Source organism: Natator depressus, chromosome 20 (assembly GCF_965152275.1).
Source record: "Natator depressus isolate rNatDep1 chromosome 20, rNatDep2.hap1, whole genome shotgun sequence".
Taxonomy (NCBI): domain Eukaryota; kingdom Metazoa; phylum Chordata; order Testudines; family Cheloniidae; genus Natator; species Natator depressus.
In genome coordinates this window covers 26,344,828-26,371,938 of record NC_134253.1, presented here as the reverse complement: position 1 = coordinate 26,371,938, position 27,111 = coordinate 26,344,828, and the positions used below count along the sequence as shown (strand labels likewise).

Sequence of the window (27,111 nt, the reverse complement as noted above, 5' to 3'; positions counted from 1 at the left end):
GCTGTTCTGACCTGGCAGCTGGTGCCGGTTTCCCAAGCGCGGTGGCAGGATGCGAATGCAGAGGCTCCCTCCCAGGAGCCGGCCAAGCTCTTTGCTTGAGTGTGTTGAGGGAGCGACCTGTCCTGAGCCAGCCCTGCGCGCCGGCCTGAGCACTCTGAGCAGGGCAGCTATTCTCAGGTCCCCAGAGGAGCTGCCCGGGGCGCCTGGCCTGGGCTCCAGCTCTGCCTCCTTCCATCTTTCCCGCTCTCGGTACCAAACCCGGCCCGAGTCGCCAATGGCAACAGAGACCGATGGCTCCAGCTGGGCTGAGCCGAGGCTGGTGACTTTCAGCCCTGGGTTCCCCATTCCCATCGGGCTGGGCCCCCCTGCCCGTCCAAGGGCCCAAGGCTCCCTTGCTGCTCGCGGTACCCCCTCCTCGCGGGGAGTGGAGGTGGTGGATTGCCCTGGGCTGCACAGAGGAAGCCAGGACTCGCGGGGGCACCTGCAGCATCCGTTCCCCCCGAGACTGTGAACACGGCTGCAGGAAGTGCGTTGGGCCTCAGGGCTGCTGGGGTGTGGGGGCAGTTCAGGGACACGCTGTGCACATGTGGGTGCATGGCGCAGGCAGTTCCGTTTCCCCGGGGGGGGCATGGTACGTGTGTGTGTGCCCATATGGGGGGCTGTGCAAGCGTTCAGACGTACGTGGGTTGCAGAGCCACACCTGTCCTGCCAGCCCTTCCCTGGGATCCTCTGCAGCAGGGTCGGGGTGAATTAACCCTTCCCCTCCCTCTCTGTTGTGAACCTGCCTCCCCATTTCGCATGAGCCGGGGTCATTAGCTCATGAAATCGCCCACTGGGGAGTGGAAAGAGACGTTGGGGGCTGGTCTGAGTTGGGCACACACCAGGCTGAGGGCCGCTGGGCTGGTTCCTGTGACGTGCACAACCCCTGCCCGTCCTGGATCTGGCCCCCCTCCCCTCACCGCTGGGGGCTGGGAGCCAGGATTCCTGGGTTCTGTTCCCAGCTCTGGGAGGGGAGTGGGGTCTAGATGAGGCTGGGGATTTGGAGGGGATGGGACAGGACGCTGTCCTAAGGGACTTGTCAGCAGGGGGCCCCTGTTGCTGGGGAATTGTGAGGGGGGGTGGGAGATGGAGCAGCAAGGATCTAACGCCCCCACCCCCCGGTCACTGTCTTTCAGGCTCCCGACAGGCAGGAGAGAGCAGCGTTTAACTCCGGCCCTTGCCCCGTGTCCTGGGGCCGCGCGGCTGGCGGGTGGCTGAGAGCAGAGGAGACCCCAGGCTGGACAGGGACATGAAGAAGAGCCGGAGTGTCCTGGCCGTGACAGTGGACGAGGTGAGAGCAGCACCGGGGGGATGTCCCCTCCATCCAGGGGAGAGGGGGTCGGCTTTGGGGCCTGTCCAGGCCTCGGCATCCCTGTTGGGGTGGTGTGGCCTGGCCAGGAGCTGCCCCCTACAATAGGGGGTGAGACCCCATGAGCTCATGGCATGGGGAGGGGCACTGAATGGGTGAGAAGGTGGGGAAAGGCCCCATCCTAGCCAGCCAGTCCCCTTGACAGGGGAGCGGACAACACCCACCAGGGCAAGGGCCGGAGCCGTGGGCACGTCCCCCAGGCTGGGTGTCGGCGGGGAGATAAATACCACCAGCTGCCGTCTCCGAGGGGCCCCTAGCTGGGGGGGGGGGTGTAGTTAAGGCCCTAGACTGGTGGGCAGGGCTCTTTGTGTCACCCCCACTGGGAGGGTCTCCCAGCACCCCTGGGGCAGCCAGGGCTCCCAGGCACGAGCCAGTGCTGAAACCGGCTGGGCATGGGGTCTCTTATCCCCCCATGAGGCAGCCCCGGGGTTGCTGCTCTGGGGGGGCCCCAGTGCACCATTCTCTCTCCCTGCCACCTCTACGCCGAAGGGGGGTGCTTAGTGGTTGGTGTTCAGCTGTGAGCTTGCACTGGTGCCAGGAAGCAGGCACGGTCTTGCACTAGCACCGGGAAGCGTGCGTGGCGTTGCCTGAGCACTGGGGAGCGTGCACAGCTATGCACGAGTACTGGGGAGCGTGCACGGCCATGCACTAGCACCGGGAAACATGCATGGCCTTGCCTGAGCACTGGGGAGTGTGCACGGCCATGCACTAGCACTGGGAAGCATGCTTGGCCATGCACAGCCTTGCACATTGGCACACACGTGTGGTTTGGCAGGTTCCCTTTGCAGGTGCTGGCCTTGGAAACAGCGGAGGGAGGGCGCACGGTGCGGGGGCGCCCTCTGCTGCCCCGAGAGCAGAAAGACGCCAGTAGCTGGGCAGGCTGGAGTCTGCAGCTGCTGCACCTGTCAGTCCAGGCTCTTGGGGACCCCGGCGGCGCGGGGACACCTGCCGCTGGGGTGGGGCTCATGGAGAATTCGGGAGTGTAGCTGGCTGCATACAGGGTGCACTGGGGTGTGTAGCTGGCTGTGTTTGGGGTGCATTGGGGTGCGTAGCTGGCTGTGTTCGGGGTGCATTGGGGTGCGTAGCTGGCTGTGTTCGGGGTGTGTAGCTGGCTGTGTTTGGGGTGCACTGGGGCACGTAGCTGGTTGCACTCAGGGTGCGTAGCTGGCTGTGTTCGGGGTGCATTGGGGTGCGTAGTTGGCTGCTCGTTAGATTAACCCCAGCCGGCTCTGATGGTGGTGCTAGCATTGCTCCTGTGTCCCGGCTGTTCCTGCCAAGCGTCTCGCAGGTGGCCAGTGTGCTGTTGTTATCCAAGAGCTGGCACACCAATACTCACACCAATTACGTTCGTCAGTTTATTAAGAAAATACCCCTAGGGAACCTGGGCTGGTTCCAGGCAAATGGGCAGACATGGTGGGCTTGGGGTTATATCACCCCCTCAGGCACACGCTCCCCACCCCGGGCCTCTGTACACCTGAGCTGGGCAGAGGCCAGAGAGCAGGGATTCCAGCCCACAGGCTCCTAAGATCACTGCACCCAAGGCCCCGGAGCTTCCAGTTCCTCTTGGGGGGGTCTCTGCACAGAGAAGGAGCTGCCTTTAGGATGATCTGTGAGGCAGAGATGTGGGCAGCTCCCGGCACAATGAAGCTCATGGTCTGCACAGCATCCGGCACGACGGGGCCCTGATCTCAGCTGGGGTCTGGGCAGCGCCCGGCGTGACGGGGCCCTGATCTTGGCTGGGGTCTGGGAAGCGCCCGGCACGACGGGGCCCTGATCTTGGCTGGGGTCTGGGCAGCGCCCGGCGTGACGGGGCCCTGATCTTGGCTGGGGTCTGGGCAGCGCCCGGCGTGACGGGGCCCTGATCTTGGCTGGGGTCTGGGCAGTGCCCGGCGCGACGGGGCCCTGATCTCGGCTGGGGTCTGGGAAGCGCCCGGCACGATGCGGCCCTGATCTTGGCTGGGGTCTGGGCAGCGCCCGGCGTGACGGGGCCCTGATCTTGGCTGGGGTCTGGGCGGCACCCGGCGTGACGGGGCCCTGATCTCGGCTGGGGTCTGGGCAGCGCCCGGCGCGACGGGGCCCTGATCTCGGCTGGGGTCTGGGCAGTGCCCGGCGCGACGGGGCCCTGATCTCGGCTGGGGTCTGGGAAGCGCCCGGCACGATGGGGCCCTGATCTTGGCTGGGGTCTGGGCAGCGCCCGGCGTGACGGGGCCCTGATCTTGGCTGGGGTCTGGGCGGCGCCCGGCGTGACGGGACCCTGATCTCGGCTGGGGTCTGGGCAGCGCCCGGCGCGACGGGGCCCTGATCTCGGCTGGGGTCTGGGCAGTGCCCGGCGCGACGGGGCCCTGATCTCGGCTGGGGTCTGGGAAGCGCCCGGCACGATGGGGCCCTGATCTTGGCTGGGGTCTGGGCAGCGCCCGGCGTGACGGGGCCCTGATCTCGGCTGGGGTCTGGGCAGCGCCCGGCGCGACGGGACCCTGATCTCGGCTGGGGTCTGGGCAGTGCCCGGCGCGACGGGGCCCTGATCTCGGCTGGGGTCTGGGAAGCGCCCGGCACGATGGGGCCCTGATCTTTGCTGGGGTCTGGGCAGCGCCCGGCATGACGGGGCCCTGATCTCGGCTGGGGTCTGGGAAGCGCCCGGCACGATGGGGCCCTGATCTCGGCTGGGGTCTGGGCAGCGCCCGGCGTGACGGGGCCCTGATCTCGGCTGGGGTCTGGGCAGCGCCCGGCGCGATGGGGCCCTGGTCTCGGCTGTGGGGTCAAAGAGCTATTGTAATAGTAGCAATGATAAAAGACAGCTTTTGGCTCCGTTCCCTCCCCCTTCTGTGGGAACTGGGGAGCCCCCCTTTGCCTGCGGGATTCCCCAGTTTCTGTCCTTGGAGTGTTTGTGTTGCTCTGGCTGCAGATTTGGCCCATGTGGGTCCGTCGCGGAGCTCAGATGGTTTGAGGCCTTGGGAGCTGGTGAAATCATCAACGTCCTGGCTGGGATCTCCTGGGAGACGGGGGACAGAGCCTCGCCCCCTGCCTGAACTGCTGGGGAATCCCTGCTGGCAGTGGAAGGACTAGGACACACAGCTGTTCCCTGCTGTGGAGATGTGGGCGGCTGGGGATACCCGAGAGCCGTGATTCCCGTTCTGCCCACTAGAGGGCAGCGCTGCCCGTCCATGCTGCTCAGGGCCCAGTTGAGTTCTTTCCACTAATTCCCCCCCCCCCCCCCCGGCCCCGGGTCTCTCTGCCATTTAATTACATTTTCTAATTAAGAAACCGAGCATTCAGATAGGGGTGGACAGGGAGCTTGGCGAGGAGTGTTCGGAGGGCGGAGTGATAAAAACCAGTGTTAGTGCTTCGTAGCCAGCCTGGGTTCCCCTGTGAGGGCCAGGAGGGGAACCCAGGAGCCCTGACCCCCTGCTCTAACCCACTAGATCCCCACTCCCCTCCCAGAGCTGGGATAGAACCCAGGAGTCCTGACCCCCCAGGCCCTCCAGCCACTGGACCCTGCGCCCCTCCCTGAACTGGGACTAGACCGGGGGCGCTGCTGGTGCCCCCATATCTGGGGCAGCTCAGAGGGAACCCCAGTCACCTCGCTCCGTGCGGGTCTGCTGCCTTCTCCGCCCCACCCTGGGAGATCCCAGCGGCCTTGTCTCCATCGTCCCGAGAGCCTGTGGGGCTGAGTGGGAGCCGGCGTCCAGAGGGAGGCAGTGGGCTGTTTGGGGTCCTGTGGGGCTGAGGGGGAGCCGGCGTCCAGAGGGAGGCAGCGGGCTGTTTGGGGTCCTGTGGGGCTGAGGGGGAGCCGGCGTCCAGAGGAAGGCAGTGGGCTGTTTGGGGTCCTGTGGGGCTGAGGGGGAGCCGGCGTCCAGAGGGAGGCAGCGGGCTGTTTGGGGTCCTGTGGGGCTGAGGGGGAGCCGGCGTCCAGAGGAAGGCAGTGGGCTGTTTGGGGTCCTGTGGGGCTGAGGGGGAGCCGGCGTCCAGAGGGAGGCAGCGGGCTGTTTGGGGTCCTGTGGCGGTGGCCCCATTGCTATGTGCTAGCCGGTGAGGCGGGGAAGGACCTGGTGTGTCCTGGCAGCGTCTCCCACCCTCTGGCCAGCCCCGCTCAGCAGACAGGTCCCCCCGGGCGTGGCTGTTGATCCCGGTGCCCCATGAGGCCGTTCTGCCCTGGCCCGGCCTGTTTGTTTGCTCTGTGTGGGTCAGCAAGAGATGGGCCCCTGGGCCTGGGACTTCCCCTCCCTGCCCTGCCCCGCTCTGGCAGGGAGCTGATAGACCTCCCCGGGGCCGGGGATGGCTCAGTGGGGGGGGGGGGAGGGCCTCACGGGGCAGTGACTGCCCAAAGGTTTATGGGAATGTGGGGGCCCTCTGAACCAGTGTTGACTCCTTGTGTCACAGGGAGCGGGGGGGGGGGCATTCAGGGCGCTCACCCCTCACAGTGCTGACCCCGTGCGGTGCCAGGGGGCCCTGTGCTGCGGGGTGGGGGTGTAAAGGGCAGGTGTGCCCCTTCCAGGCGATCTGGAGCCCCTGGCTGTTTCTTTCTGCCCAAGACACGGTTTTGTGAATCCCAGCCAAACGGGCAAACAGCCTTCCCCTTGCCCGCCTTCCCTCCCTGCCCTCACCCGCTGGCGTGTCTAGTGTCTCTCGGGGAGGGGACTCGGGCCCTCGCGAGGTCAGAGTCTGGCCATTGCCCTAGCGACGCTGGCCACACCCTGGACGGGGAGTTTCGTGCCTGTTTGGACTCTTAATGAAGAGCGTGACTCCGGTGCGTCACCGAAGGGGGATCCCAGCCCATGGCAGCTTCTGCTCTGTGCTCGGACACGGGTGCTGGCTGGAACACAGGTTGCAACAACGTGCCCTCGCCGCGGGCCCCGGGCAGTGCACGGCGCGGCCGCCAGCCTAGCCTTGGGTGCAGGTGGCTTAGGACCTGGTTAACCCCGTAGCGCCTGTTAAACACAGCTGTGACCAGTCACCGAGTCTCAGCATCATCTGCCCCTGGGCTGAGTGGGTCCCGGGGCCTTTCCCCACTAGGGCTGGCACGTGCCGGCTACACCGCTGCCTGCTTCCTGCTGCCCCCAGCCTGCTCTTTGCAAACCTTCCCGGCGCCAAATCCCCTGCAGAAGCAGAGACGCCCGCCAGCCGCCACCGTCAGAGCGCCAAGGCGGCTCAGCGAGAGCAGGACGTTTCCGTGACAGATCTGCCTAGTTCCAGAGCGTCGGGAACAGCGGAAGTGGAGCAAAGCCCCAGCAAATAACAGAGCAGCTTGTCGGGCGCTCGCAGCCCCCTCAGCTGATGCCTGGAGCCGGGGACTGGGGGATCAGCGGGAATAGCAATCACGCATGCCAGCACCTTGGGCTCGGGATCTCAGCTTCTGACTAGAGCCGCTTGGGGTGGGGGGCAGGAGGGACTCTGAGCACACCCCTGGGGCGTGGGGGCGGGGGGCTGGGACCTGGCTCTCTGTGGAGCCTGGTTTAGTTCTGGAAAAAGGACCCGTCAGCAAGATGGTTTGAAAACTATTTGAAATGCTTCTTCCCAGCCCCCATGCTCCTGGCCTGGGACTTTCCTTCCCATTAGTGACCTGCGAATCTGGGGTGAATTGGTAATTCCACAGTCCCAACCCGCAGCCCCCTGCTATCCCAGGCCTGGGGTCCCCCCACAGCTCTGCCAGTGCCCCTCACTCGCAACCCGCAGCCCCCTGCTGTCCCAGGCCTGGGGTCCCCCCACAGCTCTGCCAGTGCCCCTCACTCCCAACCCACAGCCCCCTGCTATCCCAGGCCTGGGGTCCCCCCACAGCTCTGCCAGTGCCCCTCACTCCCAACCCACAGCCCCCTGCTAGCCCAGCCCTGGGGTCCTGTCCCCCTCCAGCTCTGCCAGTGCCCCTCACTCCCGACCCGCAGTCCCTGCTAGCCCAGCCCTGGGCTCCCGCACCCCACATGCAGCCAGGACTCTGCTGATGGACGGGCTGGGTTTCCTTGAGTGTCTGGGCTTTTGGCAAGGAGGCTGGTGAAACGCCCTCCGAGCATGGCGCTGAGCTCAGTCAAACTCCTGGGCTGTTGCTGAACTCGGCTCGTGGCCCATCAGAGGCCAGGGGCCCTGCTGCCCGCCACGTTCTTTCTTCTCCTTTATCCTCCCGCGCCCTGGGGTGCCCCGGGGATCCACCAGCCTCCACCCTTCACGTCAGGCCTGTGCTGCGCTGGTCAGCCCCCGCCCCGGTGCCATGCTCATGGGCGTAGCTTCTCGCGTGTTCTGTGCAGCGCTCCCCGCGGTCGCCCTTTTCCCCTCTCTCCAGCTGGGGTCCATGTCGCCACCGGATCTGCCGTCTCCTCCTGGGCCCGCCCGTGGGATGCGGTAGTTGCTGTGCTCTCCTTCGCGGTTCCGGCCTGGGCTCAGCTCTTCCCCGGGGCCTCTGCAACTCTTCCAGTGGCTGGGGAATGCGCTGACTTCGGAGCAGCCGCTGCAGTGGATTTCCAGGGCTGCTCCGGAAAGGGCAGCGGGGGCTGGTTTGCGCTCAGGGCTGATCTCCGAATACCTCGCCGGCCTCAGGGCACGGCTCCCTGCCCCAGGGCGTGAAGTGACGTCCTTCCGCCCGTGCTGCTCTGGCGGCCGCTGCTGGGACGTGCACACCCCAGATTTCACCTTCCCCTTGGCGATGAGCAAACCACCCGGGCTTGCGGAGTCTGCCAGAAGCTGGGGGTTTCGTCCATTACGCGATGCGCTGAACCGAGCAGGCCAGGGTCAGCGGCACCTTCCCTGCGGGACGTGGGGGTCTCCACGGGAGAGGAGCATGGTGCTAAGTGCCTCCCCCAAGGTCCCGCAGGGGGTCAGTGGCAGAGGCAGGATCTGGACCCGGCTCTCCTGGCTCCAAGCCCGGTGCTGGAAGAAGCCAGAGCAGCCCTGGGTGCCACATTCCCATGTGGGTCCCAACTTCCTGCCCCTGCAACGCGCCAGGCGCTGTCAGCCGCACCAGGCCAGAGGGAATGACTGACCGGCCCGGCTGGCTCTGTCGCTTGGAGCCGCGGCTGGTTCGGTTCTCAGCAGCCATCCGATGCTGGGAGGGCCCTGCCCAGAGTGGTTCCCCCTTCCTCCACATACCCCAGCCCTGCCCGTTCCCCACCCCAACGGGCGCCAGGAGCTCAGCTCCGCCCTCGGCCTCTGCGCGGAGGCTGCTGCTGAGGGCTGTCTCACTGACCGGCTCGGGTGCCGGGCTTTGGGGTGGCCTGGGGGCTGGAGCCAACCACCTTTCCTGTGACCCAGCATGGTCCACCCATGGGAGCAAGTGCTGCCTTCCAGAGGGGACAGGCCCCGCGTCCCATTGCGCACCCTGCTGAGCTGGGACCAGATGGGAGCCAGCGCCCCCTAGAGGGAACAGGCCCCCCCATTCCCTGCCCCCTCAGCCAGCCGGTTCGCCTCTCGACACTGGCTCCGCGGCCCAGGGTGCTCAGCACAGAGGCCGAGCCCCTCTCCGGCGCCGAGCGGAGGCCGGCACCTCCAGCTGCTGTGAGCAGCCGCAGATGAGCACCGGGCTCCGTCCTTAGCTCCCCCCCCCGCAGCTGAGACGGGCGGGGGGCTGATTAGCGCAGCCTGAGGTTGCTGAGAATAAACATCTCTTTCAAACACCCGCCCCCCACCCCCGGCCTCCAGGATGGGCTGGTAACAGCAGCACAAAGGTAGCGAGCAGGGGCCTGTCCCCTCTGGGGGGCGCCGGCTCCCTCCAGCCCCAGAGCAGGGACTGGCTGTCTTGGGGTGGGGTTGGGGGAATGGGACACGGGGCCTGTCCCCTTTGGGGGGCACCGGCTCCCTCCAGCCCCAGGGTGGGGACTGGCTGTCTCGGGGTGGGGGAATGGGACACGGGGCCTGTCCCCTTTCGGGGGCGCTCGCTCCGATCTGGCCCCAGGGCGGGGACTGGCTGGTTCGGGGGGCAGGGAATGGAACATGGGGCCTGTCCCCTCTAGGAGATGGAGGGTGAGGAAAGGTCGTGGGTCACCCTCCCCCCAGGCTGGTGTTGCTCTGGGCCCTTGGCCTGACGCTCGCCCTCTGCTCTCATTGGCAGAAGCCCAAGGACCTGCTGGACCCCGGGCTCTGCAGCCGGTCCTACACCGCGGGCGGCATGCTGGGTGCGGAGCTGCGGCGTGGCCGGCGCCGGCTCTCCTCCAGCCTGCAGGTGCCACCGTGGAAACCCCTGGACCGGGCGCGATCACCGGAGCCCGACAGCGTCCAGAGGCCGACCACCCTGCCCCTGCGCATCCCGCCCCGCATCGCCATCACCCACGCTGAGCCGGACAGGTAGGGCACGGGGGGATCACAGTGTGTGCGACAGATACACCGGGGGAGGGGCTGGTTATTGTGCCCTGAGTGTGCAAACAGCCAGGTGAGGGGGATGGTTATTGTGCCCTGAGTGTGCAAATACCCAGGGGAAGGGGTGGTTATCGTGCCTTGAGCGTGCAAACACCCGGGGGAAGGGCTAGTCATGTCGGGGGCAGCGCCCCGCACTCTGCCAGCAGGTGATGCAGCCGGGGGGGGGGGGGTGTGTGCCAGCGTTCCCTGGCCAGCTCCCGACAGCACCCCCTGCAGTCGGGTCTCAGCAGTGCTTGTGGCCCGCCAAGGGTGGGCCCTGCAGACCGGGCCAGCACTGGGGTGAAGGGGAGGGTCCCTCGGGGCTCTGATCCAGGGCGAGTTGTGATTTAATCTGGCTCTGATAGAGATTTATTGGGCACGGTGGAAATCTCCCTAAAACCATCAGCTTCTTACTGCCCCCTGCCCGCAGGGGATCCCGGCCCATAATCCTGGCCGTGCCGCAGCTTCTCCTGCAGCTCGGTGCCCTGTGGCAGGGATGGTCTCACCCCAGGGCTGGGAGACAGTTACACCCTGCAGGGCCATGCAGGCTGCATCTCGGGGCTCCACAGCAAGGCCCTTAGTGGGGGGGCCCCCAAGACCAGTCGGGGGGCCATACAGAGACCAGCAGGTGCCTGGCTGCTTCTCTCCTTCCCTGGGGCTGGGCAAACCCGTCACCTCCTAGCAGATCCGCTCCCTTGATTGTGCCGGGCAATGAAGGACCGCAGCGGATGCTGTCATGCTGCTTCCTGGGGGGCGCGGGCAGGAGGGGCTGGGCCACAGCGTGTTTATTTTTAGCGGGGTTTGGGGGGAGTCCCACAGATAGCTCTCACAGCCGCAGGGAGCCCGGTTAGCTTTGGGTCCCCCGTGGAGATTTGTCTGAACCGTGGGCGGCGGAAGGACACTGAACCCCCCACTCGTCAGCTGGGAATCAATTGTCTTTTGACACCAGAGAAGCAATGTCCTTGTTTCTTCAAGGTTCCCTGTTTGTTCCAGTCACTTCACTGCCCCCAGCGACCAAACGGCATCCCCACCCCGCGCTGGGGGAGCCGCGGTTCATGCTGGTTACCTCTGGGCTTTTGTCATTAGCTCCGACAGGCTGGTTGCATCCCCTGCCTGTTCCTCTCCGAGCCCGGGGCCCCTGGCCAGGGCTTCAGCACCGATTCTGCCGCAGAAGACCAAAAAAAGAGTCGATCCTGGTTTAAATCCCTTTTGACCAGCCTGTGACAATGTGGGGAGGTGGGCGCTGGAGGGAGCAATGGGGGGATAATGCCAAACGCAGGAGCTTTCTGATTATCCACAAAGAAGGGGGTTTGGGCCTAGTTCATGGGAAGTGATGCCAGAGTTTGGAACTTGGGGCGCTCGGGTGGTTAAGGCCCTGGACTCCCAGCTCTGCCCCTGACTGCTGGCGTGACCCTGAACAACATTTCCCCGGGGCTCAGCCCCCGGCCCCGGAGCTGGATTTCCCTGGGGCCCAGCCCCCAGCCTCGGAGCTGGATTTCCCTGGGGTTCAGCCTCCAGCCTCGGAGCTGGATTTCCCTGGCGCCCAGCCCCCGGCCTCGGAGCTGGATTTCCCTGGTGCCCAGCCCCCGGCCTCGGAGCTGGATTTCCCTGGGGCCCAGCCCCCAGCCTCAGAGCTGGATTTCCCCGGGGCCCAGCCCCCGGCCTCAGAGCTGGATTTCCCCAGGGTTCAGCCCCTGACCTCGGAGCTGGATTTCCCTGGGGCTCAGCCCCGTTGGGGAGCCAGCAAAAGTGAAATCTTGATTTGAAATGACGTTTGGGTTCAGCATTTTTTCCCGTTCGTTAAAAATAAATCACAAACGTTTCACAGGGTCTGAATGGAAACAAAGGGTTTACTTCAGCCCGAAACAACTGTTTTCAATGTTTTACTTCACTGAAAATTTTGAAAAATGTCCTTTTCGGTTCACCCTGCAGCGAGCGTTTAACAAAAGGGTTTGGAATCGCTCGCGAACCACAACATCTGTTATTCAATTGCTCTAATGAGGGATGTGTTCCAAGCTTTTCTCTTCAGCCAAAAGGGCCAGAAACTGAGTTCGCTTTTTTCAGCGCAAGCTGAGAGTCTCCCCCATTCACATGACTCCAGGAGCTGGGGCTTTAAGCAAAGCCCCTGGGGTCTCGAGCTCACAAGAGCTGCCAGCGCGGATGTGCCTGATTTGCCTTGGGGCTGGCTGGACCATGGCGATGTGTGTCTGTTTGCTAGAGGGACAGCTGCCAACCTGGGAGGTGCCTATCGAAGCTGCACCCCCGTTCGTTGTCATGTTAAGTCTCAGGCTAATTAAGCCGAGTTAACATTATGCTAAGCGTGAGCGGGGTAATTGGACCCAAGGTGCTGCTCAGGAATTATAGGCAAGATCTCAGCAGCAAAATGCCACTGGAAGGAGTCATCAGAGCAGCCATTCCTCAGCGCTCTGAGTTCTGCGTGACAGGCCCTATTCAGTGGCTGGCAAGTAACCCAGCCTCCCTCGGGCGGCAGCCCCGCCACGGGACGCACCCGGCGGAAGGCTGAGGGGGCGGGCTAGGCTGCAGGAGGCGCGGGTTTAATTCCAGGTTCAGCTACAGACTCAGTGTGACCTTGGGCCAGGAAGTTAAGGCAGGTTTCCAGGGTTTAGTATCCACAGCAGGGGCTGGATTCGCCACGGGCTGCAGCTCCACACAGACTTCCAAGCCAGCTGGCTACCTGCTAGGCCCTTCCGGAGGGAGACCTGGCTGCTAATTTTGGAGCCCCGTGGGATCAGCGCCCGCTTGGCTCTCAGCGGCTCCTTTCCCCGGAGATAACAACCTGCCCACGCCGGGCTTGGCCGTGGAGACAGCAAAGCTCTGTGATGCCTGCAGCCCCCTGGGCTTGGCCCCGCTGCAGCTGCCTCCCACCTGCCTGCTCGTGGGTGGCTGCAGCAGCTCGGGGCGTTGGGCAGGTTCATGCACAGGTGGCTGGTGGCGCTGGGAGCCAGGGCGCGCAGGCTGGCAGGGGGAATGAGGCTGTCTGGGGGGGCCTGGCACAGTCCTCCTTGTCCTGGAGAGGAGACAGCAGGAGAGGAGACGGGTGGTCTAGTGATTATGGGCCCTCAGGAGAGCTGGGATCAAGACCTTGCTCCGTGACAAGCTCTCTCGGCAGCCGCCGGGTGGGGCTGTGCTGCGGTTCCCCGTCTGGGAGCTGGGAATACTAGCCCGGCCTCACTGGGGGTGCACTGGTGCTCAGGGGCTGGCCATGTAGGCAGGACCTCTGGGTTCTATTCCCTGCTGAGTGACCTTAGGCACGTCCCTTCCTCACTCGCTGCCTCAGTTTCCCCTCCCACCCTGCGTTTGTGTAGCCTGAAAGCTTCCCAGGGCTGGGGCTGGCTCTTGCTCCGTGCAGTGCCTGGCCCGAGGGGGCGAGTGTGGTCTAACACCTGGTGCTGCCCGGGGGACGGGCAGTGTGAACAGAGCCAGACCCAAGCAGGTCAGTTTCCGTCTTTCCTTGCAATAAACGCTGCAAAGCGCCTGGAAGGTGATAAAGGGCACCTCTGGCAGGATCCCCGGGGGGAGCTTCTCAGAGCGCGAGCCTCAGGTTCGTGGGTATTAATCACCCCCCACAGCCATCCGTAGATCTTCCCTGCCGCTCCGGGGTGGGGCGGGGGCCAGGACGGGCTGGGAAGCTGGAGTGGCACTCTCATGTTCTGCTGACGTGTGTCTGTGTCCTACATCCTGGGCGCTGCCGTGGGAAGGGTGGGCTGGGAGAATCCTGCTTTGCACAGGCTGGGGGAAGAGCCAGGCAAGCAAGGGATAAGATGTGCTCTAGTGGGCTGGGGCCCGAGTAAGCTGGGTTCTGTTCCTGCCTTTGTGACTGACCTGCTGGGAGACCTGAATCAGCCACTTCCCTGGTCTGTGCCTCGGTTTCCCCTCACACCCTTTGTCCTGCCCATTTAAACCATGAGCTCGTCAGGGCAGGGTTAATCTCTTGCTGTGTGCAGCACCAAGCCCACCAGGGCCCCGATCTGGGCCGGGACCTCTAGGCCCTACCGTAACCCAATAATTGTCTGGTTAGGACACGGTCTCTCTCAGGCAGGGCCTGTGTCTCATTCTGTGTCTGGGCAGTGCCTGGCACAGCAGGGCTTTGATCTCTGGTTAGAGCCTCTAGGTGCTACCGTAATAATAGGGCCAGGAAACAAAACGGAATCATGAAAGCTGTGGGAAACCCCAGCAGTGTTGCCTCTTAAGGGCTCCATGATTTTTTTCCTGGTTTGGCTATTCCTGGCTGGATGAGTTTGGAGGGTCACCTGGTTTGGGGCTGAATTTCACACCCCCGCTGCCCTGTTTCCCCTTGAAAGGGTCAGGGAGCGTTTGTTGCTGCGGGGCCTGAGTTGGTGACCTCACACTGAGTGAGTTTCACACGGCATGGCGGGGTGTGCGCGTGCGCGTTCATGCCACTCAGCTACACAGCTCCCGAACCCTGGACTTAGACCCTCTGTCCCTGTGTAACCTCGAAGTCTCTGCAGTCCCCCAGGAATGCTGTGCAAAGCCCAGAGCTTTCCTTTTCTCTTCGGAGCCCCCAGGAGAGCAGCTGGCTGGAAAATCCCCTGGCTTGGTGGAAAGGGGGGATTCCTGCCTTGCCCAGTTGCCAGGGTTCACAGCGCCTTGGTGGGCGAGGGAAGCAGCTTTCCATTGCTCCGTGGATTGGCCCTCCCGGGGAGTGAAGTGTCTGAAGCAGACGCACGAGCAGCAGCGGGGCTGCAAGAGGATGCAGTGACCTTTCCGTGTCCGCCCAGGGCAAGGGAAGCCGAGGGAGGGATGGGGGGAGCCGCCTCCGTGTGCCTCGTGCTGACAAGCCTTGTCACCCAGGGCCAGGAGAAAGGGCTCCCTGGGGCAGTGGAACAAGCTGGGGCAGGAGCTCTGGGTTCAAATACTGGCTCTGCCGGTCACTGCCTGGGGTGAGTCCCTGCATCTTTCTCTTCCTTCCCTCCCCGCCTGTGACGGGGGGGCTCACAATGCTGCCTGCATCTCCTGAGCCTCCGGCCGCCCGGGGCAGGGCTCCTGCTCGGTAGGTGCTCCCAGACACGAGCTGAGGCTGTGCGGGGCCGGTACCGCCCCGCACCCGGTGGCTGCAGCTCTGCCCTGAGCCGTTCCGGGAGGGCTTGGCGAGCGATCAGAGGAAGGAGTCACGGGGGTTGCCGCCTCTGGCGTCAGCTTCATTCCGCAGCTAGTCCCGGAGCTAATTTGCTGTAATTATGAGGCCCTTTATTCCCCAGCCAGCGCTGCGCCCAGACGGCTATGTGGGCCGAGGGCCCGGGGCAGCAGGCTGTCCCGGAGCACTGGGTGCCGCTCAGCACCAGAGCAGGGCAGGCAAGCCCCACACCAGTCCCTTACTCCCATTAGCGTCTGGGAATGAAGCCACTGCCAGACTGGGTCAGACGGGGAGACACGTCCCGCCCCCTCGTCCCCCCTTTCCCCGCATCAGCCCGGGGCCCTCTAGGTCCACTGCAGTCATAGAGCTAGGCATGCGCTTGGGTCTTTGCCGGGCCAGGGCTCGAATCCCTCTTCAGACACCGCAGCATTGGCGGCTCTCAGGTCCCATCATGGAGGTTTTCTTTGCAGCTGTGAGGGATTTGAAAGGAGAGCTGAGGCTCTGAACCTAGCTCTGCAGCCCAGGGGGGTCGGGAGCCAGACCCCATGGCTGCGAAATTCATGTGGCCCTGGCTGCCTCTGCGGCTCGCCAGCTGCTGTTTCACTGCTGGGCTCTTTCCTTTGTATTTCCTTTGTCCTTTGTCATAATAACTTCAACTAGCTCCCACGTCACCCGACCTCTCGCGCGCCGTCTGGATGCAGCCAGCTCCCACCACCTATGGGAGAGCCTTCTCCGTTTCCTGAGTCCTAGGAATTACCCACCAGGGCTGGGTCCTGCACCGTGCGGCACCTCCTTGCTGGCGGCGGGTGCAGGCCGGGATAAGAACACCCAAACAGCGGGGCTGGGGCGGCATTTCCTTCGGCAGTTCCAGCAGAGTCTAATTCTTGAGGAGAACACTTTGGAAGGGGCCTAGCGGAGTGTTCCCTCGTGGATTTTGTAAAAATTACCGAGGCCCTAGTGAGCGGGCAGCGTGCTGGTGCGTCTCTGCCGCAAGCGGGGTGCCTTTGCGGTGCGCAGGTCAGGGAGCCTGGAGAGTAGCGATGTTCCTAGGGAGGCAGCGTTAAGGGCGCAGAGCGGGCCTGGGCCTGGCCATGCTGGTAGAGCTTGTGCAAATCTCTGCTCTGTCCACTTTCCCTCCCGGCACCTCCCCTCTGCATAGTGCTCCGGAGCTGGGAAGCGGGTCCTCTGGGGCTTCAGTGGTGCAGCTGGAGAGGATGTGAGATCGGCCCCGTCGCTAGCAGCCGAGGAGGCGTTTGGCTCTGAGACAGCGACAGAAACCTGGCACACAGTGAGCCTGCAGTTAGGGCTGGCTGGGAAACAAGAATTCCATTTGGCCAAAGGTTCCAAAGGTTAACACCTGGGGGGAAGGAACACAAGCCAAAGCTCGGGTTAAAGACTATTCAGTTGCGTTAGATGTGTTAAAGTCGGCAGGACCTGAGGAAATTCATCCAAGGTACCTAAGGAACTGGCTGAAGCAATCTTGGAACCGTTAGCAGGTATCTTTGAGACTCCCGGGGGACGGGAGAAGGGCAAACAGAGTCCCTAGCACAGAGGAACCAGGGGCAATAGGCCAGGCAGCCTGACTCCGAGAGCTGGAAAGATCCTGGACCAAATGATTAAAGAATCAGTCTGCCGGCACCGGGAGGATACCAGGGTTAGAAGGGACAGCCAGCACAGCTTGGTCAAGAGCAAAACCTGCCAAACCACCTCCTTCGACAGGGCGCCTGGCCTAGCGGATGGATGTGATCAATTGGAGTTTTCGTCAGGCTTTTGACACAGTCTCATGAGCAAACTAGGGAAAGCTGGTCTAGATGAAATGACCGTGAGGCAGGGCACAGCTGGCTGAAAGGGGCAGTCCCCGCGTAGTTCTCAATGGCTCACGGTTGAGCAGGGAGGGCATCTAGTGGGGTCCTGCAGGGGTCACTCCTGGGGCCGGGACCATTCAGCATTTTCATTAACGATGTGGAGTGTGCTTATAAAATGGGCAGATGACACCTGGGTGGGAGGGGCTGGGAGCACTCGGGAGGCAGGGTGACCGTGGCAAATTCGAGAATTGGTCTGAAATCAACAAGCTGAAATTCAATAAAGAAACAAGTGCAAAGTCCTGCACTTGGGAAGGAAAAGTCAAATGCACAACCGCCGAGTGGGGACTAACTGGCTGAAAAGGATCCAGGGGTCACAAGTTGAAAATGAGCCAACAATGTGAGGCAGTTGCCAAAAAGACGAGTCTCGTTCTGGGGCCAGGTGTTACGACAGGTGTGTATGTGTGTGGTGGGGGGGTAAGACACGAGAGGTCGTTTCCCTGCTCTGCGCAGCACTGAGGAGGCCTCAGGCCGGTGTCCAGTTCTGGGCGTCGCCCTTTAGGAAAGATGGGGACAAACCGGCGAGTCCGGAGGAGAGCAGCCAGAATGATCCCCGGTGCCGAAAACCAGAGCTCTGAGGACTGGTTAGAAAACCTGGACATGTTTAGTCTGGAGAAAAGAAGACTGAAGGGGGAGCTGGTAAGTCTTCAAATACGTTAAGGGCTGGTACATCGAGGTCAGTGACTAGTTGTTCTCCGTGTCCCTGGAGGTAGTAGAAGAAGCAACGGGCTTAATCTGCAGCCAGGGAGATGTAGGTGAGATATTAGGAAAAACTTTCCAACTCTCATAGAATCATAGAATATCAGGGTTGGAAGGGACCCCAGAAGGTCATCTAGTCCAACCCCCTGCTCGAAGCAGGACCAATTCCCAGTTAAATCATCCCAGCCAGGGCTTTGTCAAGCCTGACCTTAAAAACCTCTAAGGAAGGAGATTCTACCACCTCCCTAGGTAACGCATTCCAGTGTTTCACCACCCTCTTAGTGAAAAAGTTTTTCCTAATATCCAATCTAAACCTCCCCCATTGCAACTTAAGACCATTACTCCTCGTTCTGTCATCTGCTACCATTGAGAACAGTCTAGAGCCATCCTCTTTGGAACCCCCTTTCAGGTAGTTGAAAGCAGCTATCAAATCCCCCCTCATTCTTCTCTTCTGCAGACTAAACAATCCCAGCTCCCTCAGCCTCTCTTCATAAGTCATGTGCTCTAGACCCCTAATCATTTTTGTTGCCCTTCGCTGGACTCTCTCCAATTTATCCACATCCTTCTTGTAGTGTGGGGCCCAAAACTGGACACAGTACTCCAGATGAGGCCTCACCAGTGTCGAATAGAGGGGAACGATCACATCCCTCGATCTGCTCGCTATGCCCCTACTTATACATCCCAAAATGCCATTGGCCTTCTTGGCAACAAGGGCACACTGTTGACTCATATCCAGCTTCTCGTCCACTGTCACCCCTAGGTCCTTTTCCGCAGAACTGCTGCCTAGCCATTCGGTCCCTAGTCTGTAGCGGTGCATTGGGTTCTTCCGTCCTAAGTGCAGGACCCTGCACTTATCCTTATTGAACCTCATCAGATTTCTTTTGGCCCAATCCTCCAATTTGTCTAGGTCCCTCTGTATCCTATCCCTCCCCTCCAGCGTATCTACCACTCCTCCCAGTTTAGTATCATCTGCAAATTTGCTGAGAGTGCAATCCACACCATCCTCCAGATCATTTATGAAGATATTGAACAAAACCGGCCCCAGGACCGACCCCTGGGGCACTCCACTTGACACCGGCTGCCAACTAGACATGGAGCCATTGATCACTACCCGTTGAGCCCGACAATCTAGCCAACTTTCTACCCACCTTATAGTGCATTCATCTAGCCCATACTTCCTTAACTTGCTGACAAGAATACTGTGGGAGACCGTGTCAAAAGCTTTGCTAAAGTCAAGAAACAATACATCCACTGCTTTCCCTTCATCCACAGAACCAGTAATCTCATCATAAAAGGCGATTAGATTAGTCAGGCATGACCTTCCCTTGGTGAATCCATGCTGACTGTTCCTGATCACTTTCCTCTCATGTAAGTGCTTCAGGATTGATTCCTTGAGGACCTGCTCCATGATTTTTCCAGGGACTGAGGTGAGGCTGACTGGCTTGTAGTTCCCAGGATCCTCCTTCTTCCCTTTTTTAAAGATTGGCACTACATTAGCCTTTTTCCAGTCATCCGGGACTTCCCCCGTTCGCCACGAGTTTTCAAAGATAATGGCCAAGGGCTCTGCAATCACAGCCGCCAATTCCTTCAGCACTCTCGGATGTAACTCGTCCGGCCCCATGGACTTGTGCACGTCCAGCTTTTCTAAATAGTCCCTAACCACCTCTATCTCCACAGAGGGCTGGCCATCTCTTCCCCATTCTGTGATGCCCAGCGCAGCAGTCTGGGAGCTGACCTTGTTAGTGAAAACAGAGGCAAAAAAGGCCAGGCTCTGGACCAGGCTCCCAGGGGCGACTATGGCATCTCCAGCGTTTGAGGGTTTTAAGGCCAGGTTGGACAATCCCCTGTAAGGGCTGGTCTGGGTTTACTCCCCCCGGCCTCGGCGCCAGGCTCGATGACCTCTCGAGGTCTCTCTCAGCCCCACGTTTCTGTGATTCCCTGAAGTTCGGTTTTCTTCTGTACTGGAAGGAAATGGAGACCTTGTGAAATGTTTAATGAAACAGGCGCAATCCAGCCCCGCAGCAAGGCTGGTGCTCACGTCACTCCCCTGGGCCAGGGAGATGCAGGTTCAAGTCCCTGATTGGGAGCCTGGACTTGGGGGAGCCCTGACCACCTGGCTCTGTCTGTGATTGTGACTGGAGCGGAGAGCCAGCTCTGGTCCCAATGCCCAGTCTGCCACAGGCCCAGTTCCCCATTGCTCTGCTCCAAGTGCCCTCACTTGCACCCCTGCTGAGTGCCGCTCTTTGGATCCGCTGGCATTTGCTGCTCACTTTGCACCAACGGACTGAGGAGCTGGGCAATGGTGAATTGGGCTCCGTGTGTGGGAGAGATTCCCATTTGCCAAGCAGCTTCCCTGGCGCTGGCTCCGCGCTCTCCCGTGCCCCTCCCTGAGGCTCAACCAGGCCTGGGTCTGTGGCTTGTTCCCTCTCTAGGTGCAGGCCGCATGGTGCCCTCTGCCTGGTTGTTATTTTTACAGCAGGGCTCATTGAATAATTATGGCAGGAGCGCAGTTCCCTCCCAGGCAGGCTGGAGTGAACACCCCCTCTGGCCATGTCTAGGCAATTAAGTCCCAATTAGTGGTTTGAGAGGAAAGGGAGGGACAGAGACCTAGTTGTGTCCTTTGGAATGGCCCGGCCGGATCAGAACCATGGGCCACCCAGCCCAGTCTCCCACAGTGGCTGGCACCAGTGATTCTGCCCACACAGGGCTGTGATGACTCCAGCAGCATGCTTGGGGTGAGGCAGGGTGGCGGTGTGAATAGGGCAAAGGGCTGGATATCTGGGTTCAAATCCTGGCTCTGCCACAGATGCCCTGGGGGACCTTGGGCACATCCCTGCATCGCTCTGGGCCTCACTTTCCCCATGTTAATACAAGCGACTGGGTATGGAATACGGGCAGCTGGGTGAAAGCCGATGACTCTCCTGGACCTGTCTGGCGGGGGTCTATAAACCTGGGGTAGCAGGTGTTTCCTAGTGTGTGTGTCACGGCAGAGACTTCCTGAGCGATGAGGCCATGCTGGATGCCTTGGGAGTGGGGGGAGGGAGCGTGTTTCAACAACTCCGTAAGACCATCCGGGTTGGCGCCTGCCAGCTGATGCAAGGGATGAATCCAGGGGGGCTGGAACAATTTTTATAGTGGGGGTGCTAAGAGCCATTGAACCAAACTGTAAAACCTGTAAATGATGGAAACCACTTCAAGCCAGGGGATGCAGCAGCCCCCTAGTTCCAGCACCTATGGATGAATGGCCTAATTGCGCTGGGTGCTGCCCAGACCCCAACCAAGATTAGGGCCCCTGTCGTGCCGGGCGCTGCCCAGACCCCGACCGAGATCAGGACCCCGTCGTGCCAGGCGCTGCACAGACCCCGACCGAGATCAGGACCCCGTCGTGCCAGGCGCTGCACAGACCCCGACCGAGATCAGGGCCCCGTCGTGCCAGGCGCTGCACAGACCCCGACCGAGATCAGGGCCCCGTCGTGCCAGGCGCTGCACAGACCCCGACCGAGATCAGGACCCCGTCGTGCCAGGCGCTGCACAGACCCCGACCGAGATCAGGGCCCCGTCGTGCCAGGCGCTGCACAGACCCCGACCGAGATCAGGGCCCCGTCGTGCCAGGCGCTGCACAGACCCCGACCGAGATCAGGACCCCGTCGTGCCAGGCGCTGCACAGACCCCGACCGAGATCAGGACCCCGTCGTGCCGGGCGCTGCACACACCCCGACCGAGATCAGGGCCCCGTCGTGCCGGGCGCTGCACAGACCCCGACCGAGATCAGGACCCCGTCGTGCCGGGCGCTGCCCAGACCCCGACCGAGATCAGGGCCCCGTCGTGCCGGGCGCTGCCCAGACCCCGACCGAGATCAGGGCCCCGTCGTGCCGGGCGCTGCACAGACCCCGACCGAGATCAGGACCCCGTCGTGCCGGGCGCTGCCCAGACCCCGACCGAGATCAGGGCCCCGTCGTGCCGGGCGCTGCCCAGACCCCGACCGAGATCAGGGCCCCGTCGTGCCGGGCGCTGCACACACCCCGACCGAGATCAGGACCCCGTCGTGCCGGGCGCTGCACACACCCCGACCGAGATCAGGGCCCTGTCGTGCCGGGCGCTGCACACACCCCGACCGAGATCAGGACCCCGTCGTGCCAGGACGCTGCCCAGACCCCGACCGAGATCAGGGCCCCGTCGTGCCAGGCGCTGCACAGACCCCGACCGAGATCAGGGCCCCGTCGTGCCAGGCGCTGCACAGACCCCGACCGAGATCAGGGCCCCTTGGGCCAGCCAAGCGCTATATTGATGTGACAGCCAGCACAACTGGCCAACGCGCTGGGGGTGTCGAACTTGTCAAATGCCAGAGCTAAAAGCTTGAGTCACAACAGCTGGAGCTAAGGAGCCAAGCTCCGTAGCTGGGGCTAGCACAAACTCGCCCCCCATCCCACCCCGCAGAGAGGGACGCATCACACATGCACTCACTTGTGGGCCACATGCTTCCACTGCCCAGAGGATCATCTCCATTTTGCACCTGGGGAGACTGAGGCACAGAGCTTGCGGGGCTGGTTTCAGCGACGCTGGCGCTCAGGCCCGTTGAGATCAGTCAGCACTTTGCTGAGCAGGGCTGCGATGACTCAGCCAAGCAGCTTCCAAGCCCCATGGACAAAGGGTGGGAGAAGAAGCAGAGGCCCAGAGTGGGCAGAGATTGAGCCAGATCCCAGGCAGAGCCAGGAACAGAACCCAGGTGTCCTCATGCAGTGCCCGGCCCCCTGGGACACATGGCCTGGCGGATGTGTCCTGCCCCAGGCCAGGCAGCCTGTGGGAGAGCTAAGGCCCTGCGGGTGTCCCTCCCTCAGAGGCGATTTCTGACCCGGCTTCTGGAGAGCCGGGTTTATGGAGCCGAACGGGCCCCGGGCCCCCGCGGTGCCAGCTTGCCCCAGGAGCCTGGGCCATGGTGCAGCCGTCGTTGGCTGCAATGAATCACCAGCCCAGCCTTGCCGGGGCCTTTCCCCCGCACTGAGGTGCTGCCGGGGCCTGTGCATTTAAACCCCCCCTCGCGCCCAGGGGCAACGCGGCCAGGGCAGACTGCAGGGGCTGGGACGGGAGCCACGCCGGGCTCTTACGTGGCTGGTGCTATCTTGAGTGGCGCACGCCGGCTCTTGGATGGGCGTCGCTCTCGGTGATGCTGTGAGGGGGAGGAAATTAGTGAAACCCGATTGGAATGAAGAGTTTTGCTTTTTTTTAAAAGCCCTTAGAGGCAAGTCTCGTTAGTGGCCTAACACCAGGCTGGGAGCCAGGTCTCCTGGGGTCTGCTCTGGGAGGGGAGTGGGAGCCAGAGCTTAACGCAGGGTGGGGTGATGGGGAGCCAGGACTCCTGGGGTCTGTTGCTAGCTTTGGACAGGGAGTGGGAGCCAGAGCCAGGACTCCTGGGTTCTGCCCCTTCCTGACTATCCATAGGACCGGAGCTCTTCCAGCGGGCAGGGAAAGATCATTCCCATTTCACAGCTGGGGAGTCAAGGGCAGGGTGACATGCCCAGGGCTAGAGAGGGCACCTGGCAGCGCTGGGGCACCAAACCTACCTCACCTGGCCCACCCCTTGCTTCCTAGGCCAGCTGTTCTTGGCTCTCTGGCTTTGGACAGCTCTGCCCCCTGTGACGAAGTGGGACTGTTCTTAATGGTTCCTCCGAATATTGTGGGGGTGCCTCAATTTCCCTTATGCAGTTCTTAAGTATCTAGGGGGTGGGGTAAGGGTGTATGATCACTGCAGAGCCCTAGAGGGCAGGTGTGTGCAGGGGTCTGGACACAGAGAATGGCCGACACCCTGTTTCCTGGCAACTGATGGCCTGGACCCTTCCCCCCTGCAAGGTGAGAGCTAAAGGGTTGGAGAACAAAGGAATCAGGTGACCTCCTGGCCTGGGAAAGGAACAAAGCCCAGAGGAGGGGGGGCTGGAGGGAGTTTCAGTTTGGGGCTGGCTAGGACATGGAGTGAAGGGCAGACGTGGTTGTCTGGCTCACTGCCCTCCAAAATGGACCCAGCTGAGGGGTCCTGTTCTCTGCACCTGCAAGCTCTGTTTTAGACCATGTTCCTGTCGTCTAATAAACCTCTGTTTTACTGGCTGGCTGAGAGTCCCGTCTGACTGCGAAGTTGGGGTGCAGGACCCTCTGGCTTCCCCAGGAGCCCCGCCTGAGCGGTCTCGCTGTGGGAAGCACACGGAGGGGCAGAGGATGCTGAATGCTCCGAGGTCAGACCCAGGAAGGTGGAAGCCGTGTGAGCTGTTTGCCCTGCGGACAGGCTGCTCACCGGAAGGCGACTGCCCCAGAGTCCTGACTGGCTTCATGGGGAGCAGTTCCAGAGCATCGCCCGGGCACTCCGTGACAACTGTTGGCAGCGGTGGGATCTACTGCACCCCGTGGATGGCGCTTCCTGCAGTAAGTGACTGGGGAGCAGTAAAACAAAGGGGGATTGATGGGGACTAGGCGTGCTGAAGATTCAGAGAGAGACGGTTTCAGGGGGCGGTTAACCCCTAGGATTGTGTGACCAGAGAAAAGGACTTTTGCAGTAACAGGGTCCCCCGGGGGACTGCAGCGAGCGGTCCCAGGGGCGGAGGAGTCTGCAGCTCGACCCTGGCAAAGAGGTGGTGACCTCGAGAAGGGCTGGCACACTAGGGGTTCTCCCTGGAAACCGTGGGGAGCTGAGAGCACACAGGCCTGTGAGTCCACAACAACTTGGGAAGAGCGGAGTGATGGCCTGTCACCATCTCCTTAAGAAGGACATTGTAATCCTGTGCAGAAAGAGAGGGTTGAGCATTGGAAAGTTCACCAAAGCACAGTTAATCGTGCAGCTGGAGGAGGGTGACCGCTCTAAGGGACAGATTCCTGACCCCAAATGGGGCTATAGCAGGATCTGGGAGCAGCTGGAGTAGTAGCCAGGCATCGCCAAGACTCCTGTCCCCGACCAGACGAGGGTCTTCACGATCGGGTTCCCCATCCGGGGATCGGAGATGGACGGGATTGGAGCTGAGTCCGAGAGAGCAAGAGGACTGTGAGAGACAGCGAGAGCCCGAGAAAGAGCTGCAGAAGCAGCAGCAGCATGAACTGGCGGTGGGGGAGCGGAGAGGCCTAGGGGACCTCCCCGGGGTGAGTGGGGATAGACCCCGGGGGGCCAGTTCCGCAGGGAACCTCGAGACTAAATTGCTGCCCCTGGTTAAGGAGGGGGGGGATGTGGATGCCCACCTCACTGCCTTTGAGCAGGCTGGAGATTTGAACCAGGGGGACCCTGCGGAAAAGCCCCGGTGTCTAGCTCCCTTGCTGGGTCCCAAGGCCATAGACTCCGTCAGCCAGATGGGTGGGGAGGTGGACAGGCTCCCACTCCTGACCCCAACCTATATGTCTGTGTGGAGTTTCCTGGGGCCAGGCCCCTCGGACCCCCAGTGGGAGCGGAAGGTGATGGTCAATGGGGAGACATTCCCGGGGTGGCGAGATCCTGGGACAGAGAGAACTGTTGTCAGGCCCTGGGTGGTGCAGCCTCAGAGGTTGAGGGGCTGTGTGAGCTGGGTGAGGGTCCCAGGGACGAAGCCCCTCGCCCTGCCTATGGCCCAGATCCCTGTGCAGACCCAGGAGGGGTGGGGCTGGCTGGTTTTTGGGGTGCTCCAGGACACCAGCTGCGAGACCCTGTTGTGGGGCAACTGTGTCTCTTTGGGACAGGATCCAGGCCCTGCTCCTGTAACGGCCAAGGGTTTGAATTTGAATCCAGGGAACCAATCAGTGGAGAGGGAAATGGTCAGTGAAAATGCAGATGACCTGGCTGGCAGCAGGGAGGAGCCGCTAGGCTCAGGCTACCTGCCTGCCTGTAAGCAGACCCCTGGGGCTGGGTGGGACAGAGAGATGCTCCCTGCGCCCTTGCACTCCGGAGAGGGGGCTCACGCTGGCTCTGATGCAGTGAGGAAAGCAGCGAGCTCGCTGCCTACCCCCACTGGCACAGCAAGGGCAGCGCTGAGCACAGGGGGAGCTGAGACCCCCAGCTGAGTGGGGGGAGACACAGGCAGGGGAGGGGATCTGTGGGGAGTGGCAAGGTGCTTGGTAAGGAAAGTTTGGATGAGCCTAGGCAGCCTTGTGATCTGATGGCTTTGTCCAGTCAGCAGGGTGGGAAGGCGAGGAGAGTGGAAGATGAGTGTCCCTGGACCTTACCTGTTAGCTGGGTGGAGAATTGGGACAGTGAAGGAAACGTGCCTGTGCCTGTCAGAGGTATTGACTTGCCTGTGGAGGGAGCTACCCTGATCTCCAAGCAGGTGTCTGTGACCAGCCTTGTGTGCTGGGACAAGGGGAAAGAGATCCCAAGCTGTGTGTCTGGTAAAGGAGAAAGTGTGTCCGGCTCTTCTTGGTCTGTGGAGCAGACAGAAGGGGCCTTGCAGCCTGTGATGGTTGAGGGTACTGCAGTTGACTCAGAGTTGGTTCTGGATTCAGCTAAAGCCCAGGAAGGGAAGGGTCCTAAGTTTGTGTCTGCTCAGGAGAATGGCCCTGTAACTAGGTCGCATCCAGTTAGTGTCTATGTAAAATCCCAGAGACCAGACAATTCTGGTGCTTGTATTTTGCCTGTTGCTCGTGTGTGGTTGGGAAAGGGTGTCGCAACTCTGTCTAATCAGGGTGAGATCCTAGCCAGGGCACAAGGAGAGCGTGAAGGTGATGTGATTGTGTTACCTATGGAGGGTGTGGAAACCTGTAGCAAGAAGGAAAAGATTCCTGAACTTGTGTGTGGCAAAGGGAAGGAGAAGGCTTCTGACCATTTATCTAGGAAGTCTGTGAGTTTGCCTGAAAGGGGATTGTGTAGGAATCCACCGGATGGGCCATAGGTAATTCTGGATGTAAGGGAGACCCAGAAAGAGTCTGTTGTTGCTCAGGAATGTGTTCCTCTAGAGCAAGCCCTAGGTAAAGAGGGTAAGAGCAGAATTTCTGGGAGGGGTGAATTGTTGCATAGAAAAGCCCTAGGGAAAGGAATCCTCATGGAGTCTTTGCAAGCAGTTTACTGCAACTGAAGGGTGTGAAAGTGATTTAATCAAGAAAGTTTCAGTTCCTAACAGCCAGAAATTTTCTGTTGTGAATGGATCCACTGACTGTCCTGTTGAAAGACCCGGTGTGGATAGCTTTGAGAAGGTCTCAGATGGAGTGAAAGCTGTTAAGAAACTTAAACAGTCCTATAACCAAGTGGCTGTGTTTGGCCAGCTTGTTGGGGAGAAGACCCAATCCAAGTTTGACCCCCTGGGGTTTTGGGGTGGCCAAAGGGCGGGCCGCAGAAACCTTCCCACATGCGGCCTGCGAGTGCTATCGACCACCCCCGACCTAAGGGAGGGCGTGAAACTGGAAGGGCCTGGTGTAACTCCTACCAAGGAATGGCAGAGACGCTGGGGCATCCATGGGAACGTTGGTGGCTTCGAACTTCCCCAGGTCACCGCCTAAAGTGACCCCGCTCAGTTCGATCTCGAAGGGGGGAGAGATGTGACGAAGTGGGACTGTTCTTAATGGTTCCTCCGAATATTGTGGGGGTGCCTCAATTTCCCTTATGCAGTTCTTAAGTATCTAGGTGGTGGGGTAAGGGTGTATGATCACTGCAGAGCCCTAGAGGGCAGGTGTGTGCAGGGGTCTGGACACAGAGAATGGCCGACACCCTGTTTCCTGGCAACTGATGGCCTGGACCCTTCCCCCCTGCAAGGTGAGAGCTAAAGGGTTGGAGAACA

The 27,111-nt window shown here is 61.5% G+C and overlaps 1 protein-coding gene across 1 annotated transcript in view; it reads left to right on the top strand.

Moving 5' to 3' along the window:
• Positions 1-1,175: 1,175 nt before the first annotated feature.
• The window catches only part of PDE4A (phosphodiesterase 4A), a 133,844-nt gene continuing 107,908 nt past the window's right edge, over positions 1,176-27,111 (top strand). The window contains exons 1-2 of the mRNA XM_074935515.1: positions 1,176-1,330; positions 9,438-9,670. Coding sequence (XP_074791616.1) covers positions 1,289-1,330; positions 9,438-9,670 — 275 coding nt within the window. The 5' untranslated portion in view covers positions 1,176-1,288. The remainder of the gene's footprint in view (positions 1,331-9,437; positions 9,671-27,111) is intronic.